Here is a 20,519-nt window from a genome sequence, read left to right on the forward strand (position 1 = left end):
GCCTACCCTACATAGTATATGGCTCCCTTCTATAGCCTACCCTACATAGTATATGGCTCCCTTCTATAGCCTACCCCACATAGTATATGGCTCCCTTTTATAGCCTACCCCTAAAAGTGGATGGCTCCCTTCTATAGCCTACCCCACATAGTGTATGGCTCCCTTCTATAGCTTATTCCACACAGTGGATGGCTCCCCTCTATAGCCTACCCCACATAGTATATGGCTCCCTTCTATAGCTAATCCCACAAAGTGCATTGCTCCCTTTTATAGCCTACCCCATATAGTGTATGGCTCCATTTTATAGCCTACCCCATATAGTGTATGGCTCCCTTCTATAGCCTACCCCACATAGGGTATGGCTCCCTTCTATAGCTTATTCCACAAAGTGGATGGCTCCCCTCTAAAGCCTATCCCACATAGTGTATGGCTCCCTTCTATAGCCTTCCCCACATAGTGTATGGCTCCCTTCTATAGCTTATTCCACAAAGTGGATGACTCCCCTCTATAGCCTACCCCACATAGTGTATGGCTCCCTTTTATAGCCTACCCCACATAGTGTATGGCTCCCTTCTTATAGCCTACCCCACTTAGTATATGGCTCCCTTCTAGAGCCTACCCCACATAGTGTATTGGTACCTTCTATAGCCTACTCCACAAAGTGCATGGCTCCCTTTTATAGCCTACCCCACAAAGTGGATGGCTCCCTTCTAAAGCTTATTCCACAAAGTGGATGGCTCCCCTCTATAGCCTACCCCACATAGTGTTTGGCTCCCTTTCATGGCCTACCCCACAAAGTGCATGGCTCCCTTTTAAAGCCTATCCTACATAGTGCATGGCTCCCTTCTATAGCCTACCCCACATAGTGTATGGCTCCCTTCTATAGCCTACCCCACATAGTGGATGGCCCCCTTCTTTATCCTACCCCACATAGTGTATGGCTCCCTTCTTTATCCTACCCCACATAGTGTATGGCTCCCTTCTATAGCCTACCCCACATAGTGTATGGCTCCCTTCTATAGCCTACCCCACATAGTGTATGGCTCCCTTCTATAGCCTACCCCACATAGTGTATGGCTCCCTTCTATAGCCTATCCCACATAGTATATGGCTCCCTTCTATAGCCTACCCCACATAGTATATGGCTCCCTTCTATAGCCTACCCCACATAGTGAATGGCTCCCTTCTATAGCCTACCCCACATAGTGGATGGCTCCCTTCTATAGCCTACCCCACATAGTGCATGGCTCCCTTCTATAGCCTACCCCACATAGTACATGACTCCCTTCTTCATCCTACCCCACATAGTATATGGCTCCCTTCTATAGCCTACCCCACATAGTGTATGGCTCCCTTTCATAGCCTACCCCACATAGTATATGGCTCCCTTCTATAGCCTACCCCACACAGTGGATGGCTCCCTTCTATAGCCTACCCCACACAGTATATGGCTCCCTTCTATAGCCTACCCCACATAGTGTATGTCTCCCTTCTATAGCCTACCCCACATAGTGTATGGCTCCCTTCTATAGCCTACCCCACATAGTGTATGGCTCCCTTCTATAGCCTACCCCACATAGTGCATGGCTCCCTTCTATAGCCTACCCCACATAGTGCATGGCTCCCTTCTATAGCCTATCCCATATAGTATATGGCTCCCTTCTATGGCCTATCCCACATAGTGTATGGCTCCCTTCTATAGCCTATCCCATATAGTATATGGCTCCCTTCTATAGCCTATCCCACATAGTATATGGCTATCTTCTATAGCCTACCCCACATAGTGCATGGCTCCCTTCTATAGCCTACCCCACATAGTGTATGGCTCCCTTCTATAGCTTACCCCACATAGTGTATGGCTCCCTTCTATAGCCTACCCCACATAATGTATGGCTCCCTTCTATAGCTTACCCCACATAGTGTATGGCTCCCTTCTATAGCCTACCCCACATAGTGTATGGCTCCCTTTCATAGCTTACCCCACATAGTGGATGACTCCCTTCTATAGCCTACCCCACATAGTGCATGGCTCCCTTTCATAGCCTACCTACATAGTGTATGGCTCCCCTCTAAAGCCTATCCCACATAATGCATTGTTCCCTTTTATAGCCTACCCCATCAGGGGTGTAGAAATGGGCCCGGAGCCGGTAAAATATCCTGGTTACTTTAGCATCTCCACCCGGCTAATTTCCCCGCATCAACAAAAATAAAATCTGTTATTTTTTGTCATGGCTGTTCTGTTTACATCCGTTTAAAACCCTGATTGTTGGTATTGTTTATTTTGCTTTCCGCGCGTTCCGACTACAAAGCAATAGCTCGATATGTGACGTCATTAGTCGCATCCCCCTCTGGGATGTTTTTCAAGTATTAGGTTTGGGTTTCCCAGTGTTCCGAATACAATAACATTAGCTCGATACATGACCTTATTAGTCGCATCCCCTCTGCGGATGTTTTGAAATAAATATTTTTTTCCAGACACAATAAAGCGTAGTAAGTATGCAACATGAACGTGTCTGGCCTTCTGTTAGTCCTATTACCATTTACGCAACAGTAAATTTTATATACGCATGTTAAACTTAACCAGGTGTAAACAAAATGAACAAGCTTGCGGTGATGTCACTGCTCAAAATAATCCATTATTTTGATGAATTTTACACGTACGTTGGGTGAAATTTAGTACGCTTTAAATGTCACAAAGTGTCCAGATATTTCTTTTGGTTATCGTCCTAGTCCCTAAAATCGCGACCAACCTTGATTCGCGGCTATCTTTGTTTTTACATGGTTATCACGTGAAATGCACGTATCTGGAAAGCTATGACGTCATTTTTACTACGAACTATTTACAAGAGTGGATGCTTTCAAACTCGCGAAAAAATGTCTTTAAAACAGATGAATTCACTTAAAACAATGGTTAACACTGCAAACAACGTAGTTTTACTAATCCCAAATTAATTGCCATAGAAACCAACCATATTTGCCACATAACATCCTTAAAAATTCGCTGGTTATTTCGTCTGCTTTGAAAACATTTTATCAATGACGGTCACGTGACCTAAATTCTTGTAGGAAGGCAAAGCAAACTTATAATATGTGTTTTCATGACCCATAGTCTTAGTGTCAAAATAAAGAAATTAGTGAGTGTTAATTTCTGTTTTAGGTGCATCCCTAAGCAGTGATAAAGCAGTACATAATTTATTTCCAACTGCCCTTAAACATGCTTATGTACAAAATGATCAGAGAGGAAGGCACTTATGTCCTTAAGTCATCTAGAATGTTCAGTGTCCCTGAAAATACACTTAAAGAGACAGTTTTGTCTTTGGGTTAAATTAAACTATCCCCCACAACGAGTAATTTGACATGATTTAATGTTTATGTTTACAAAATACTGTAAATCTTTTATTACAAGTTGAAATTTTGAAATTAACATTTTTAAAGATATGTTTAACTGTTTTTCTCAAAAAACAATTGATCAAAATAGTGTTGGCCTAATTAAAACGTGCTGACCTAGATTACGTCAGAGCTCGCGAATCAAGGTACTAGAATCAAGATGGCGGCCTAGTTTCAGTGTCTGTACTCTGTTGACATTATTTACGTGAACATTTGAGAGTTTGTTCTTAAATACTTGTGGAAATATGGATAAATAAATGGCATGTCTGACAAAAGTAATTAAATTATTTCATTGTTTTGCTCAACTTTATTTTTTATTTATTCCTTACATCCGCGAATCATGGTTAGTTGAGGATATTAAAATGGAATAAGTTAGCTGCAGGTGAAATATCTAGAACCACAGAAAATGAAGTTAGATGTTTAATTTTCAGAGGTTAATAGTGATTCAGTGGCTGAAAGTATATAATTGGTAGAGAAGAAATTACATATTATTATTAGGAGGGAATAGCTAGCAAATGTCAAGGCATGTGGTCTGGAATGTTATAATATTATCCTGAATCTGAATTTGACAGTAGTTTGGTTCATTAGTTAGCCCTGACTGGTGGGTGGGGGCGGGGTAGTACTCAGTTTCAGTATCATATTATAGTACATTTATGTTAAGGTTCCCTGTTACAAAATAAACATGCACCAGAAGACTAGAATGTTTGGTTAAAAAGGCTTAAATTCATCCCACAAGGGGCGTTGCCCCTTGACCCTAACAGGGGGAGGACACCCAGACCCCCCGCCTACTTTTAGGATATTCCCTGCTACTTGAATTAATTTCTTCACCCCTGCCCCATATGTGCATGGCTCCTTGCAACTAGCCCAGCGAGTCTTTATATTCAACATCAACTATAATTCAAAATTTGAAATGTCTCACTATTTCCTTGAGAAGCTATTCAAGTAAAACAAAACTGTATACAACCCTATACCAGTCTGTTATAGCAATAAAGTATGGTGAGAAATTGGAGGAAGCAAATTGCATTAATCTGCTCAAATTTGTACAGGGTTATGTAATGGCCTACACTGAATTTTGATGTTGTAATCGATGGGAATGATGTCTCCCTACATTCTGCCAGGGTTAGGGTGAGGAAATTTATGCCACATTTGTCTTGGAAAGAAATAATATAGCCATGTAGACCACATCTGTCTTGAAAAGAAATAATAATTATAGCAATGTCTACATGTGAAAAGCATACCAATCATTCACAGAACAGGTTGCCAGTTGTTGGGCATACCAATCATTCACAGAACAGGTTGCCAGCTGTTGTGCATACCAATCATTCACAAATCAGGTTGCCAGCTGTTGGGCATACCAATCATTCACAGAACATGTTGCCAGCTGTTGGGCATACCAATCATTCACAGATCAGGTTGCCAGCTGTTGGGCATACCAATCATTCACAGAACAGGTTGCCAGTTGTTGGGCATACCAATCATTCACAGAACAGGTTGCCAGTTGTTGGGCATACCAATCATTCACAGAACAGGTTGCCAGTTGTTGGGCATACCAATCATTCACAGAACAGGTTCCAGTTGTTGGGCATACCAATCATTCACAGAACAGGTTCCAGTTGTTGGGCATACCAATCATTCACAGAACAGGTTCCAGTTGTTGGGCATACCAATCATTCACAGAACAGGTTGCCAGTTGTTGGGCATACCAATCATTCACAAAACAGGTTGCCAGCTGTTGGGCATACCAATCATTCACAGTCTTTTTTGAGAAAATCCATGGAAAACAGTTATATAAGACTGATGGAAAAAAGAAAATCAGATCACAGATTTTTATATTTAAGTTCAAAATTGATGTTTTATGCATTTTTCTTAAAGCTATAAAACATTAATTTTCGGACGGAAATTTGAAAATCTGCGATCTGATCGTTCATCATTGGTAGGCAGAAATTTATGCAAAAATTTGCTCTTTCAAAGACAAAAAACAAAAAAGTTGTAAAATTGGTATATCTGTGAGAGCGCAGCTTTAAAGGGATAAATTAAGTTTTAAAATTAGTTATGCCTGAAAGATCGGCATTGCAACACATGCCAGTGTTCTATGACTGATTTGTGAACCTTGTAGAAATAGTGGTACTTTTAAAGATTACCGATAGTGAGTTTCAGAATTTTAGAACAATGGTCATTGAAAAGTTGTTAGGAATCACTTATTTGCTAAATGAAGTACAACTATAAACATTTCAAATAGGTCAATGACAAAAGGATGTAGGAAAATGATATGTTCAAGGGAATAGACACCAGGTGATACATTAGTTCAAGAAAAAGGAATTTATCAAAATCTTACATAAAATTGATACCATTGTGGACAACACATTGAATCTTACTAACTGATGAATCAGATGGCTTATGATACTTGTATCTTTCACAGTTTCAGGGTATTTTTCCAATTTAAAATTTACTGGTTTTGTCACTGCATAAATCCAAGTTAAATTAAAAATAGCGTTGGTATTTTTACACTGCTAAATTCGGCTTGGGACACCTAGAAGATATAGTTTACTTTTAATCATGTTAAATGATAAACTATCGACCTCCAATTTTAGGCTGGCTTTGTGGAAAAAATCTATTTAGCAGATTATTTGAGCATCTGGTGTCTAGCCCCTTTTAATTAAATAATTTTCAGATATATGAGTTCTACTACCACTGTAAGGGAAAATGAATCATATAAGAATTATATGGGAAAGCAAATTTCTGCCCAATTTTATGTAGAGAAAAAATGCATTTTGTCATTTGTAGTATGTGTACAAGATTTTATGTGAATATTTTAGCATTTAGAGTTGTGACCAAAAGCTTTTCCACAACATTGACTATGATGTCAACAAACAACCAAGGTTATGACATTTATATCTTTACTTCAAGGTTTTGACATTTATATCTTCAGGGCTCTCACTAGGCTGAACATTTTGGGAGAAGTGACTTCTCCCTTCAGGCAATTTAGGGAGAAGTGGGGAGACTTTAGGGAGAAGTGATACTTTTCGTAACACCTGATACAAAAACTATGCCATACCACTCACCTAAGTTTATTATAATTCACATTAAAATTGATTGCTATAACTATATAAAATGTTCAAAAAATAATGTATCATTTTTGGCTCAGCAAAAGTGTATTTGTCAATGTCACATAGTTTATCTCAAAAAAGCATCTAAAATGAAAAAAAGGACAGCTAAGGATTTGAAATAATCAAAATGACCTTATAAATGAACTGTCAATATAGTAGGGGGACGAATCTTGTTTTGGTACGTTCGGGATTGGGTACGAATGTCACATTCATCTATGCTGTTATTTACTTGTCTCTGACTAAATAATTTTAAATATGCTAACATTTAAAAACCATATGACATTTAAATCAGTGTCATTGATGAAAAATTTACCAATACATAATGGGAGGTTGAAAAATTAACTCGGAAAATTGTTCTGACAAAATGGCAACCTCGCCGATTTTTTTTGACATCGTAACTATGACAGGAGAAAATTACTGTAAGTAAACTCTACATAAAACCAATCAAATATTTGGTGATACGCCATGTTATTGATTTTCTTAGCGCCTACTTGCCGATGGCCCGAGATGGCTATGACCGTCTGCTTCAAAAGCAACAATGTTTAAATGCCTTCTATTGTTTATTCAATACATATATTAAATTTTTTTTTACTTCATTAATGCTCGACACAATTTTTCATAATTATGTCGCCTTTTCTATCTCATTTTAACAAACTTATATCATTTGATCAGGGTCTTCTCAATGTACATTCTAATTGGTTAACTTTCAATAGCTCCGTCTACTGGCGATGTTTTGGTGACACGGCCCAATTATCGGATTAGGAGATTACCAATTTGTATGAATTGCTTATTGCGATGTTTTGACTAATGGGACAGTGGCCAAATACTCGCTGATTGACAGAATTACAATGTGCTAAAATTTTCGGCGAAGTCAATGTCGCTTTGACGATACAAATGGGCGAAGTCTGGAAATTTTAGGCGACCACTTCGCCCAAGTCGCCCCCTCGCGAGAGCCCTGATCTTTACTTCAAGGTTATGACATTTATATCTTTACTTTATTTCTTCTTTTATTAGTTACTATTACTATTATAATTATTATTATTATTATTATTATAACTATAATTATTATTTTTATTATTATGATTAATATGATTATATGTATAATTATTAATTATTATTGTTATTATTTTAATCAATTATCAAAAATATTTTCCTTTCGTCTCTTTTTCCATGATTTAAGACCATTTCAGCTCCATTTCTCTTCTTCCAGAAAAAAAACTTTTCACCTTTAAATTAAAATTATCACCCGCATTTGATATAAATTTAGTTATCAATGCTAGATAAATAAATAAAGCAAAACAGACAAGTCAGAAAATGCATAGGAAATTTGTAGACAAAAAATAGCTGAAATATAAGGTTTTTTCTTTGAGCATGGAAATATTTGATTATTAACTGATCATCAATCATTTTTCAATTTCTGTTAAATGACCCTAAAGTTTGGTCGGATACTTACTCATCATATTGCCAGTGTCGGCCTCGAATCCTTCAGGAATCTCTACACGGTTGTAGTGGTAAGGGTTCACACACACCTCCTCCCGCTTCAGGGCGTAGGCGTACTCACACGACTCTATGGCCCGCAACTCCTGGTGGGACTGGAGGTCCGGCCACCGCCACAGACGACAGTAGATCACGTGAGGGAGGCCCTTCCGTTGGGATACCTGCAGACGACCATCCAGCGACCTGGAATTATGGATTACCATCACTAGTATGGAATAACTTCAAAATGGATATTAGTATCAATATAGATTTTACCATTTATACAAGAGCTGTTGTAGGACAGCGCGCTCAACTTTACCCTGTTTTGTCTTATAAGTAAGAAGATAATGATTGATTGTAATATGTGCCTGTCAAAAGGAAAAATATATAAAAGACAAATTAAAAAGTAAATAAGATACATCGCAATACGAAGAGACCAGGTTTTCAATGATTTACAGAAGACCTTTGATCCCTAAGTGTGAAGGTAGGTTCATGAACTTGCACCATGCAAATCAGCATGATTTAGTGAACATTTGTGCTAAATTATTTTGAAATCCTTTTAATTTCCTAAGGACTTATATAAAAGACATGAACAAGACTATCACAGGAAGTGTTGGATGCTTCCCATTTTTTCATTCTTTATGAAAAACAGTATTTGTAATACAATGTGCTGGTAGAAGGTAATTGCTAAGGCATTATTAGGCCTAAAAAAAAATATGTCTGTTTCGGGTAACCCGACCCTACCTATAAAAATGCGCTGATCCTAACTATTTATTTACGTTTCTGAGCAAAATAAATATTCGTTAGCGAATAGAGAGTAACGAACGGCGGATAAATGCAGATTTTAATCAGAATTATTGTTTATATGATAAAACAAAGTCAGGCTATGACAGTAATGTAGGAAAGACTGCCATGTGCAAGAAAACACTCTGAACTTACGACAGATTTTGAAAAAAAAAAAAAAAAAAATCCCTACCTACCCTACCTAGAAATTTTGAGGTTACCCTAAATAAACAAAAAAAAATTTTTGGCCTTATATACAAATTGGAAAATTTCATAACATGGAAAGATATTGGCAGGTCTTATAATAAATTAAAGAAATGAAATAAAAAAAGTAGCAATTATAAAATTTACACAAATATCCAAGATATGGCCTGGACAAACTCTGATTTTCAAAAATAGATAAGGGGAGTTCCAGTGGAGATAATTAAAAATGCAGGGTAGGATTGTGGTTCTGTCATAATTCAATTCCTCTTACTGCCATCTATCTACATTTCTCCCAAGTTTCATTTCAATCCATTTAGTATTTTCCAAGTTATGGCCCTGACAAGTACCTATTTTTGAAAAATATCAAGTATATGGGAGATAACTTAAAAATATGCATGGCATGATTATGGTTCTTGTGCTCTGCACTTTCTCTCATTGCCATCTATTGATATTTGAGGTTTCATTTCAATCCCATCAGTAGTTTTGATGTTATTTTCCAGACAAGGCTTTGATGGCCAGATGGATTAAGCAACAACAATATGTTCTCCCTTTGGGACCTTCTAAAAACCGGCAATTTGCAGGTCTGGAGTCTGGACCGAATTTGACCAAGCCAGACCAATTTCAGTTTCAAAAAATGTCGAAAAAATTGGTCTGAAATTTCCTCATTTTTTTATAATTTCGGTCCCAAATGACTAGTCAGAAAAAACTGTAGAAATTGTAATACACAAACATTCTTGGGTCATTCACACATTCAAAAAAAAACAATAAAAGTGTCCTAGTTACCATCAGACCAATGGGACCAGCTGCTTTTTCTGCTACGCTGAACACGATATCTGTTAATTTAGCAGACACTTGCAATCGGTCCAATCACGTGTAGTGATAGGTCGTAGAAGAATTAAACAAATTACGAGCTTGCAGCTATCCTGAATAGGTGTTATTTGTTAATCCGTGAAAGCATTGAAACTAATTAACCCAGTCCTATAGGATATCAACAGCGACACGCTCGATCAACTACAGAGTCTGAAAGCTCAGTGTGCTGCTTACGTCATTTTAATACACTGTAATGAAAAATTTGCTGCGATATCAAACTTATAGCTTGAAGCCCCGATTATAAATGTAGATATATATATGATTATTAAAGATGATCAGTTGAATGTTGACCCACTGTAGTAGCATTAAGCAAATAAATCATAATACTGTTTCACTTTTTGTCGTCTGACCGCTACCGCCTGCCGCAGTTAATTAAGTTTGCAGCGTTTCTTGTTAGATACGCCACAGAACTTGATGAGAATCTCATTTGAAATTAAGTTTGTATCAATTACTATTGATGACAGAATGTACATCGCAAAAATGTGTGACATTTCTATATAATCGGACTTTTTGAACAGCTTTTTTGAACAGCTTTTTTTTGCTTTCTTTGAAGGGGGAGGATTTTTTTTTGGGGGGGGGGGGGGGGGGGTCCGGGTCCGGACCGATTGAGGTTCCAAAAGTTTAGAAGCCCTGCTATGACCCCTTAGTTCGACCTTGAAGATAGGTGCTAGGGGGCAGGAACATGCTTACTGAACTTAATATAGCAGACAGTGTGTCAAGTTTCTTTGACAGTTATGGACGGTGACCTTGAAGGTAGGTGGCTGGAGCAAGTACTCTGCAAGTCTTCTTGATGTGGTGAACAATGTGCAGTTAGTTAGGAATCCTTCCTTAGTTTGAGTGTTATTGAATTGGACACAAAATAGGAATGGATGGACTGACAAAATAACCAATCATAAAATTCTAAATGTATCTACCATATAAAAGAGTGTAGTTCTTTTCATTAGTAATCTTTAAAACCACCCATTGTTAAACATTAATACTGATATTCTGCATACTTTCTATAGATGAAGAAATAACCCTGAAGTTAACAAACATCATTAGACACTTTCATTCAACAGGATCACATTAACCGGCCATTTATGTGCGTTCTTTAATAACATTTAGACATTTTTTCCTTGGGGGAAGAAGAGAAGTAAATGATAAATTGTCAATTAGAAAAAAAATAATTATGTCTGAAATCAGATTTTACAATGCGCTCTGCGAAGTTACGAAATGTTAAAAAAGAACAGAATCTAAGCAGTTATATTTTAAAATGACCTTCAACTTGGCAGCAGTTGATGTTTTCATCTCCCCTGTTCACAGAGAAATGTTACAAGGGTTTTCTTATATAACAATACATCAATATTTCACAACAATGGAGTTTTAATATACAGACTAGGAAACCTAACTGTCTCTGATTTTTTATGCAAACCACTTCCAATTTGCCTCAAAAAAAAAAAAATACTCACAAAATGTTCAATCAGATGCATGCAAATCAGAAAATATATGTCGACCTAGATGGGCAACTTAATATTGAGTTGGCTCAACAACCATTATTTAACATCATAAAATGATTGTTCAGCTGGCCTGACAAATGGCATTTGACTAACGGAACTATAATATCAGGCCAGCCTGACATGACATAATGACATGATTAACATTCAGGCCCCAATTTCTCCAATCTTCTTAAGACCCTTATAACAGGATTAAGCTAATCTCACTACTTTTGCTGTTCTATAATATGTGTTATATTAACTTCTTTTGGAGTTTTTATAAATTATATAAGAAAAATCTGTACGCTAATTAGAAGAAACCATTTTTCATTTATCAAAATCCATTATTAGTATGTATTTAGGCTAATTGAAATAAGCGACTTAAGCCTGTTAAGCTTAAGAAGTTTCGAGAAATTGGGGCCAGGAAATGATTGTTGAGCTTGGCCGACAAACTACATCGAATGTTGAGCTGGCTAGCTGGAAAAACATCATTCAACAATACAAAGAAATGAATGTGGTGTTCAACATTCAGAAAAATATTGTTAAGCTTGCCTAACGAAACACTATGAGGTCCTTCCACAGTGCAAAAGTTGATTTGAAGGACCAAAACGTAAAAATTTCATTTTTTTATTTCAGTATTTAGGTTCAATATTTAACAAACATCTTTTCAAACGTGTGTAGGTGTTATGAGCAGCTGATTAATTTTTACGAAAGAATATTTTATCAAATTTTGGAATTAGCCAATCAGCAATGTGATGTGGCTCTGTGATGATTACTTCTATTTCAAACAAGATATTTGCATTTGTGTAACCTTCAAGGTAGTAAATAAAATATTTTTCAGTCTTTTCTAGAATATATTTCCTATTTGAAAAGATATAACAAGGAAACCACAAGACACTTTTGATTGGGTAGTGTGGCAATTTTGTCATAACATCACTTTATCTTGTGAACAGACTTTTCTGAAAAAGTACTGTTTCAGCCAAAGCAAAAATTTACTCAACTCCTTACTAGTTTACCAAAACATGTTGCAAAGATTGTATGTTTTTAAGTAACTCCTGAAAAAGATTGTTTCTCATTACTAGATAAACACAAACTAATTAAAACATATTAATTGTTTGCCCTCCCATCAGTTTTGCACTTTGGGAGCCCCTAAAGAAAATTTTGACACACTACATTTGAAATCAGATGATGTCATTAACAACTTAAACATTTCTTAAGAATTCAATTTCATAAAAAGAAATTGTTGAGTGAGCTCAAAAGTCATGTTCAGACTGTTGTTTGTTGAGCCAGCTTGACAATCAATTGAAATTCAAAAATAAAAATTCTTGTTGTTAAGTTGTTAAGCTTTGACACTGGACCACCTTTCCTGTTCAACAACCAACATTGAATAAACAGCAGAGTTTGATAACTGTGCACCAAGTTTGAATATTGAGTGAATTCTGGCCCTTTAGGCTTTTGATATAGTAATGGGTATAAAACAATTGAAATAAAGCCATTTGACCAATATTTGACAAATTGAGTACACATGTAAAAATATAGTTAAGGGCTGTTTTAATTAAATAAAAATAAAAAGATGTCGGAGGAGAAAAATATCCACACACTAGGGATTAAACGATGATCGAGTATTGTTGAAAGTCCAGGGTTTCTGCCAGCCCTTTATGGCTTGTCGGGCCCGATGTGCCTTCAGCTGGCAAGGCTAATTACCGACATGCGTTAATTATGCCGACATGCTTTAATCCGCTTAGCGACAACCCTTATCAAAACAATCATCAGTTCTGACAATACACAATTTTGTTGTGATTGCAACGGTTGCAACGGTTGACTGACAGCCAGAAGGCGTGTCGGGACTAATACGGCATTTGTATCAGCCATTCAGGATCGACGACAGCATGAAGGCGTGTCGGTGAGGTTCAACAGTGCAATTAACCAAACTCCTCCTATTTTTTATCAAAATGGGAATGTGTGAAAAACACCACTGTCGTAATTGCGACCTTCATCACTATAATCATCTATGAACACAAAGTAAACAATATGTCTTAATTGAGTTCGGTAACATAAATCATGTGTCGTTTTATTTTGTTTCTTAATCCCGAGTCCGTTTGTTAACCAATTATTAAATTATTATTGAGAACCGTGTGAAGATATCTGTGTTATTATAAACAAGGGTTATGCTATGTCGTCGTATGTAACTGAGTCGCATTCCCGTCTTTAGTTTAAAAGTGTAAAGTTATATTTTGTGTTGCTTATTATTAAACTTTGATTATTTTATTTTTCTTTTAATTTATTTAGAAAAAAAGATAAATAAATCTGAAAATGCACATAACATTCCCTTTAAGTAATTATTAAGCCGACCCAGCTTTAAAAATATTAGCTGTAGCAGCTTTAAATACGAATACACCCACGAGCAGTCGCTTTGCTCCGGGCTCTTTTGTGTTCCAGCATGCAGCATGCATTTTTGTTCCAATTCATGTAATATCTGTTTTAAAGTGATGAAAATGCTGATAATTATGTAAATAATTCATCAGTTTATGATTGATCTTTTTAATAAATATAAAACTACTGTCTGGTATATACTTGTAGTGTGGAAAAGTTTTTATTCTCAATAATTTTAGAATTAAGTTATCTCCTAAAAACATTTTACTAAATTATCAATTGTAACCTGGAATGTAAAACAAAACAGCATATAAAACATAACTGATTGTAATATGTGTATTCATTTAAAGACATGTATGTACAAACCAATATAGTTTTGGATATATTTGTAATGTATTCACTTGTTCCGTTTTGATTATATAATCGATGATTGATCGAAATGGCTCGTCCGATTATTTTCGAAGATCGATTATGACTTTGGTCCGATTTTCAATCCCTACCACACACTGCTTGGACACAGGAATCATACAGGTTAACTATTTCCATCATTAATAAGGAGCCATGCATCACTCTGTGAATTTGTGAAACAAATAAGCAAAACTTCACACAATATGTTGTCTTAATATTTGACCTAGTAACTTATGGTAGTTTTTTTTACCAGAGATGACCGATATTTACACTTGTCTTAATATCTTGCTGACCAAAATTCTGACCAACCTCCATGAAGATCGGATAAAAGCTGTTGCATTTATTACACAGAAACAACACCAAAGAGCATATTCCTAGAACATTTCAATGAAAATTCGTGATTAGAACATTGCTTTATTTTTTGTGTGAGGAATAATGTATTTGCCTCTTAGCAACATATTTTTTCAACCTCATAAAGTTGATACTATATTGCTGTCTTTCGTAAACAATATTGTTAATTTCTAGGAAAAATGGGAATTCCCAATCAAAGTCAAAAACACACATATTTCCCCTATCAGAAAAGTCCAAATATAGGACAACGACTGCCCTGTGTCATGTCATTCCATGCCCTAGAATTCCTTCATTATAAATATATATGTATATCTTTGTTATTTAGGAATTGCTGTTATTACAGACAAGTTACTATTATCTGCCAGGATTTTTTCTGCGTTGTTTTTTTTTACTTATTTTAAAAATAGACGGCCATATCAGATGGTGTTTTTATTTTGTATTTTACTTGTTAGTATAATTATATATACCAGTATATCCAAAAAATATTTGCCTCATATAGTATGTGTAGTTTTACAACTTAGATTATGACAGACATTTCAAGCAAATTAGATCCCATTATATAATATTAGATTAGCCTCCAAAAAGTACAATGCTTAATTAAAAGACTTTCAGTTTTACATCTTAACAGACATGACCATTTTATCTAAGAACAGTTGAATTTGGATCATATTATGTAAATCTTATTGACTTCTAAATCAATAATATTTTACAAAATTATCTACTACACATGACCATTTTATCTAAGAACAGTTGAATTTGGATCATATTATGTAAATCTTATTGATTTAGAAGTCAATAAGATTTTACAAAATTATCTACTACTAAGTTAAATACACAAGGGAACATCTAATCTAAACTCTAGGTCTCTTAGTACTCCCCCCCCCCATTAAGACAATATTAATACCAGATAAATAGATACATCTACCAGAAAATCAATAGCAACACAATACATTGACCTGAGAATATAAACTATATTGACCTAGATAGACCACCTCAGTAGGTCAACATCAGTCTCGGGACTACTTTCTTGTGGACTAGTTACAGGATATGTTTACATTCCTGCAGAGTTATTTGTTTGGTTTGCTGATAACACCTGTGTATTGCTGAGAAATGCTCTCACTCTCTGTAAGGATGTGTGTGGTCTATTGATTTCATAACCAACACATAATATCATATTTAAGGTCATTTCAAGAAATTTATATTTGGCCTGAAAGCATGTTTTTGAGACTATGACAACAAGAAAAAACGTATGTACGAACATTCTAGAGAGAATATATTTGATTTCTTCTTCCATGTCATACATAATGCTCCATTGATATGAAATAATACTTAAAGACATGTATTGATTGAACTGACAATGAAATTTAATTTCTCCATTAAAGGAACAAATATCTTACTTTAATATGCATAAATAACTTCTAACAAAATCTGCATGTTTTGTAATGTTTTGAAGGCTTGTCTGCCATGTGCCAAGGTTTTGAATACAATTGCAAAGTTAAATAAGTTGTATCAGTAATAACTGAGACTGTCCTCATTCCTTCAAAAAAAACAGGGGGGGGGGGGGGGGGGGGGCCTTGAAAGTATAAACAATTCATGTGATCATTGAGATGAATTCATTTTTTATATATAAAGGGAGATAATGTGAATACTTGTGTTCATAAACAGTGGCTCTTGTGAAGAAACCAGGAGAAGGCAATTAACCATGCTTCCCCTACAACTTGCTGGCGAGGGGCATTAACAGTGGCTCATCTACAGCCACCTGGGAAAGGGCATTAACAGTGGCTCATCTGCAGCCACCTGGGAAAGGGCATTAACAGTGGCTCCTCTACAGCCACCTGGGAAAGGGCATTAACAGTGGCTCATCTACAGCCACCTGGGAAAGGGCATTAACAGTGGCTCATCTACAGCCACCTGGGAAAGGGCATTAACAGTGGCTCCTCTACAGCCACCTGGGAAAGGGCATTAACAGTGGCTCCTCTACAGCCACCTGGGAAAGGGCATTAACAGTGGCTCCTCTACAGCCACCTGGGAAAGGGCATTAACAGTGGCTCCTCTACAGCCACCTGGGGAGGGGCATTAACAGTGGCTCCTCTACAGCCACCTGGGAAAGGGCATTAACAGTGGCTCCTCTACAGCCACCTGGGAAAGGGCATTAACAGTGGCTCCTCTACAGCCACCTGGGGAGGGGCATTAACAGTGGCTCCTCTACAGCCAGCTGGGGAGGGGCATTAACAGTGGCTCCTCTACAGCCACCTGGGAAAGGGCATTAACAGTGGCTCCTCTACAGCCACCTGGGGAGGGGCATTAACAGTGGCTCCTCTACAGCCACCTGGGGAGGGGCATTAACAGTGGCTCCTCTACAGCCACCTGGGAAAGGGCATTAACAGTGGCTCCTCTACAGCCACCTGGGGAAGGGCATTAACAGTGGCTCCTCTACAGCCACCTGGGGAGGGGCATTAACAGTGGCTCCTCTACAGCCACCTGGGAAAGGGCATTAACAGTGGCTCCTCTACAGCCACCTGGGGAGGGGCATTAACAGTGGCTCCTCTACAGCCACCTGGGAAAGGGCATTAAGAGTGGCTCATCTGCAGCCACCTGGGGAAGGGCATTAACAATGGCTCCTCTACAGCCACCTGGGGAGGGGGCATTAACAGTGGCTCCTCTACAGCCACCTGGGGAGGTTGCATTAACAGTGGCTCCTCTACAGCCACCTGGGGAGGGGCATTAACAGTGGCTCCTCTATAGCCACCTGGGGAGGGGCATTAACAGTGGCTCCTCTACAGCCACCTGGGGAGGGGGCATTAACAGTGGCTCCTCTACAGCCACCTGGGGAAGGGCATTAACAATGGCTCCTCTACAGCCACCTGGGAAAGGGGTCATTAACAGTGGCTCCTCTACAGCCACCTGGGGAGGGGCATTAACAGTGGCTCCTCTACAGCCACCTGGGGAGGGGCATTAACAGTGGCTCCTCTACAGCCACCTGGGGAGGTTCATTAACAGTGGCTCCTCTACAGCCACCTGGGGAGGGTCATTAACAGTGGCTCCTCTACAGCCACCTGGGAAAGGGGTCATTAACAGTGGCTCCTCTACAGCCACCTGGGGAGGGGCATTAACAGTGGCTCCTCTACAGCCACCTGGGGAGGGTCATTAACAGTGGCTCCTCTACAGCCACCTGGGGAGGGGCATTAACAGTGGCTCCTCTACAGCCACCTGGGGAGGGGCATTAACAGTGGCTCCTCTACAGCCACCTGGGGAGGGTCATTAACAGTGGCTCCTCTACAGCCACCTGGGAAAGGGGTCATTAACAGTGGCTCCTCTACAGCCACCTGGGGAAGGGCATTAACAGTGGCTCCTCTACAGCCACCTGGGGAGGGGCATTAACAGTGGCTCCTCTACAGCCACCTGGGGAGGGGCATTAACAGTGGCTCCTCTACAGCCACCTGGGGAGGGGCATTAACAGTGGCTCCTCTACAGCCACCTGGGGAGGGTCATTAACAGTGGCTCCTCTACAGCCACCTGGGAAAGGGGTCATTAACAGTGGCTCCTCTACAGCCACCTGGGGAAGGGCATTAACAGTGGCTCCTCTACAGCCACCTGGGGAGGTTCATTAACAGTGGCTCCTCTACAGCCACCTGGGGAGGGTCATTAACAGTGGCTCCTCTACAGCCACCTGGCGAGGGGCATTAACAGTGGCTCCTCTACAGCCACCTGGGGAGGGTCATTAACAGTGGCTCCTCTACAGCCACCTGGGAAAGGGCATTAACAGTGGCTCCTCTACAGCCACCTGGGGAGGGTCATTAACAGTGGCTCCTCTACAGCCACCTGGGGAGGGGCATTAACAGTGGCTCCTCTACAGCCACCTGGGGAAGGGCATTAACAGTGGCTCCTCTACAGCCACCTGGGGAAGGGCATTAACAGTGGCTCCTCTACAGCCACCTGGGGAAGGGCATTAACAGTGGCTCCTCTACAGCCACCTGGGAAAGGGCATTAACAGTGGCTCCTCTACAGCCACCTGGGGAGGGGGCATTAACAGTGGCTCCTCTACAGCCACCTGGGGAGGGGCATTTACAGTGGCTCCTCTACAACCACCAGTGTAGGGCAGACCTGTAGCTGGAACTCACTTATCAAACCAACACCACAGCCAACACCTACACAAACCATGGTACTGATCACATTTTTGGTATTTTAAGTTTACTTAATGCTTTTGCACAGTCCGGCAGATTACCTATTCGTACATGTACTAACACACTTAAGGACTCGAAAGTTTAGATTCAGAAAAAAAGAAAGTATTTGAACAATACAAAGCAAGAGGGACAAGATGGCCCACTATCACATTCAAAAACATACTCTTACAATATTTAAGTTGGAGTTGACCTATCACAAAAGAGCACATTTGATGATGGTCAGACCACAGACAATCTCCCTACTACAATAGCTCAAGCTGAGCACAAAGTGCTCAGGTGAACTAAAAAAGGTTTGACTTTAACCCTTTATTATCACAGTACTTCTTGGCATTGATAAAGAATATGTGGGCTCTCAAAAAACAATTGGCATCTGTGTCTAATTTAAGTATATCACAATCACTTTCTGGTGCTATTACAAATAGTGATTATGAACTTAAAATGCAAATAATTACTCTAAATAAATATGATAACCTCATGCATGCAGTTAAACAAAAACTGAAAACTGATTTGTTAACATGAAACTTTTCTCCAACATAACCCATGAAACACATGCAGAAATTGACACTCAGTAAAACCATTTCAGTAAGTTAGATAATCATTATCATTGGCTTACCATACAAATCTGTTAATTTAAATATTTTTAATAATTCAGCACCACCATTGCCAAAGAATTTGGCAAAATTTATGTAGGAACATGATTTATGGAGCACTGTACATATATAATGAACATATAACAGTCCTGAAGTTGTGTGTATAATGCCGTTATGACATTTTGTAATTTTACCAAGTGTCCAATAATTATGATTTGCTACTTGGGCTTTTTATACTTGTATTTCTCAATATCGAAACTTTGAAATGTTAGTAACAGTGATTTATCTATATGTATTTACAATGTTAATATAGTTATTTGCGACTTATTTTTGCGACATGGGTGAAAGGTAGGAAAAGCGAAAAACCAAAAAAAATGCTCTGGGCCTGCGGTCGTCAATAGGAACACAGAAGCTTGCCACAGATTGCTGTGTGGTTACAACTGTTACTTTAGGTGATATTATCAAACAGATGAATTCCAATCCATGAGCCACCCCCAACCCAACCTCCAAGATTTACATGATTTGGAAAAAAATATTCCTGGAGCCTTTCAAAATCAGGAAAACTTTCACCCATGCATCTCTAGAATTTTGCCCAAAGTGGATCTTTTTTTTATATAAAATCAAGGCTTTCGACTCTTGACCAAAAATCCATTCAATTAAAATAACAGTCTGTTATCATAAATAATTTCTCAAATAATTTGTTAAACTCTTGTAGCATAAAAAGCCCTAGTACAAGGTTATTGTTGGTAACAGAAACGAGAATAATGAATCAACTTACAGCGGGGAATCTATTGGAGACCTGATGAGATGAAATGAACAATGTACATATACTACAGTGTAAATAAATTATATTAGTATAAGTACAAAACATGATGGATGATGCATACATGTATGATTACATATTAAAGCAAAATAATAAAATACAAAAAATAGATTGGTTAAAAGATTATATCTCAAGCATAAATAAAGCATAAAAAAGAGTGCCAAATAAGCAACAAAAATGATTGGACCTGGACAGATGGAAGCCACAAAAATAAAACCTGTTACCCACATTTCATTATATCTTATAACATAGAATGGAACATGATTGTGTAATTTACAAATATATTTTTTCACTTTTTGTAACTCGATGTGTGTATACCACAATGATAAATTACGTCATAAATGCTACAACGGAAGGCAATATTCTTGGAATGAAGACTTAAAACAAAGATAACTTTTATTTTTCTTCACCATTTTGAAGGAAACAAAGTTCAGTCTATGGCACTTAAAGAGCCCTGTCTTTGTTGAATTACTGGAGTTTGATAAGGTGAT

At 38.2% G+C, this 20,519-nt stretch overlaps 1 protein-coding gene across 1 annotated transcript in view; it reads right to left on the reverse strand.

Moving 5' to 3' along the window:
- Positions 1 to 20,519, reverse strand: part of LOC128221956 (mothers against decapentaplegic homolog 3-like) — a 63,799-nt gene that overhangs the window by 40,438 nt on the left and 2,842 nt on the right. The window contains exon 2 of the mRNA XM_052930673.1: positions 7,948 to 8,174. Coding sequence (XP_052786633.1) covers positions 7,948 to 8,174 — 227 coding nt within the window. The remainder of the gene's footprint in view (positions 1 to 7,947; positions 8,175 to 20,519) is intronic.

This window comes from Mya arenaria, chromosome 16 (assembly GCF_026914265.1).
Source record: "Mya arenaria isolate MELC-2E11 chromosome 16, ASM2691426v1".
NCBI classification, from domain to species: domain Eukaryota; kingdom Metazoa; phylum Mollusca; class Bivalvia; order Myida; family Myidae; genus Mya; species Mya arenaria.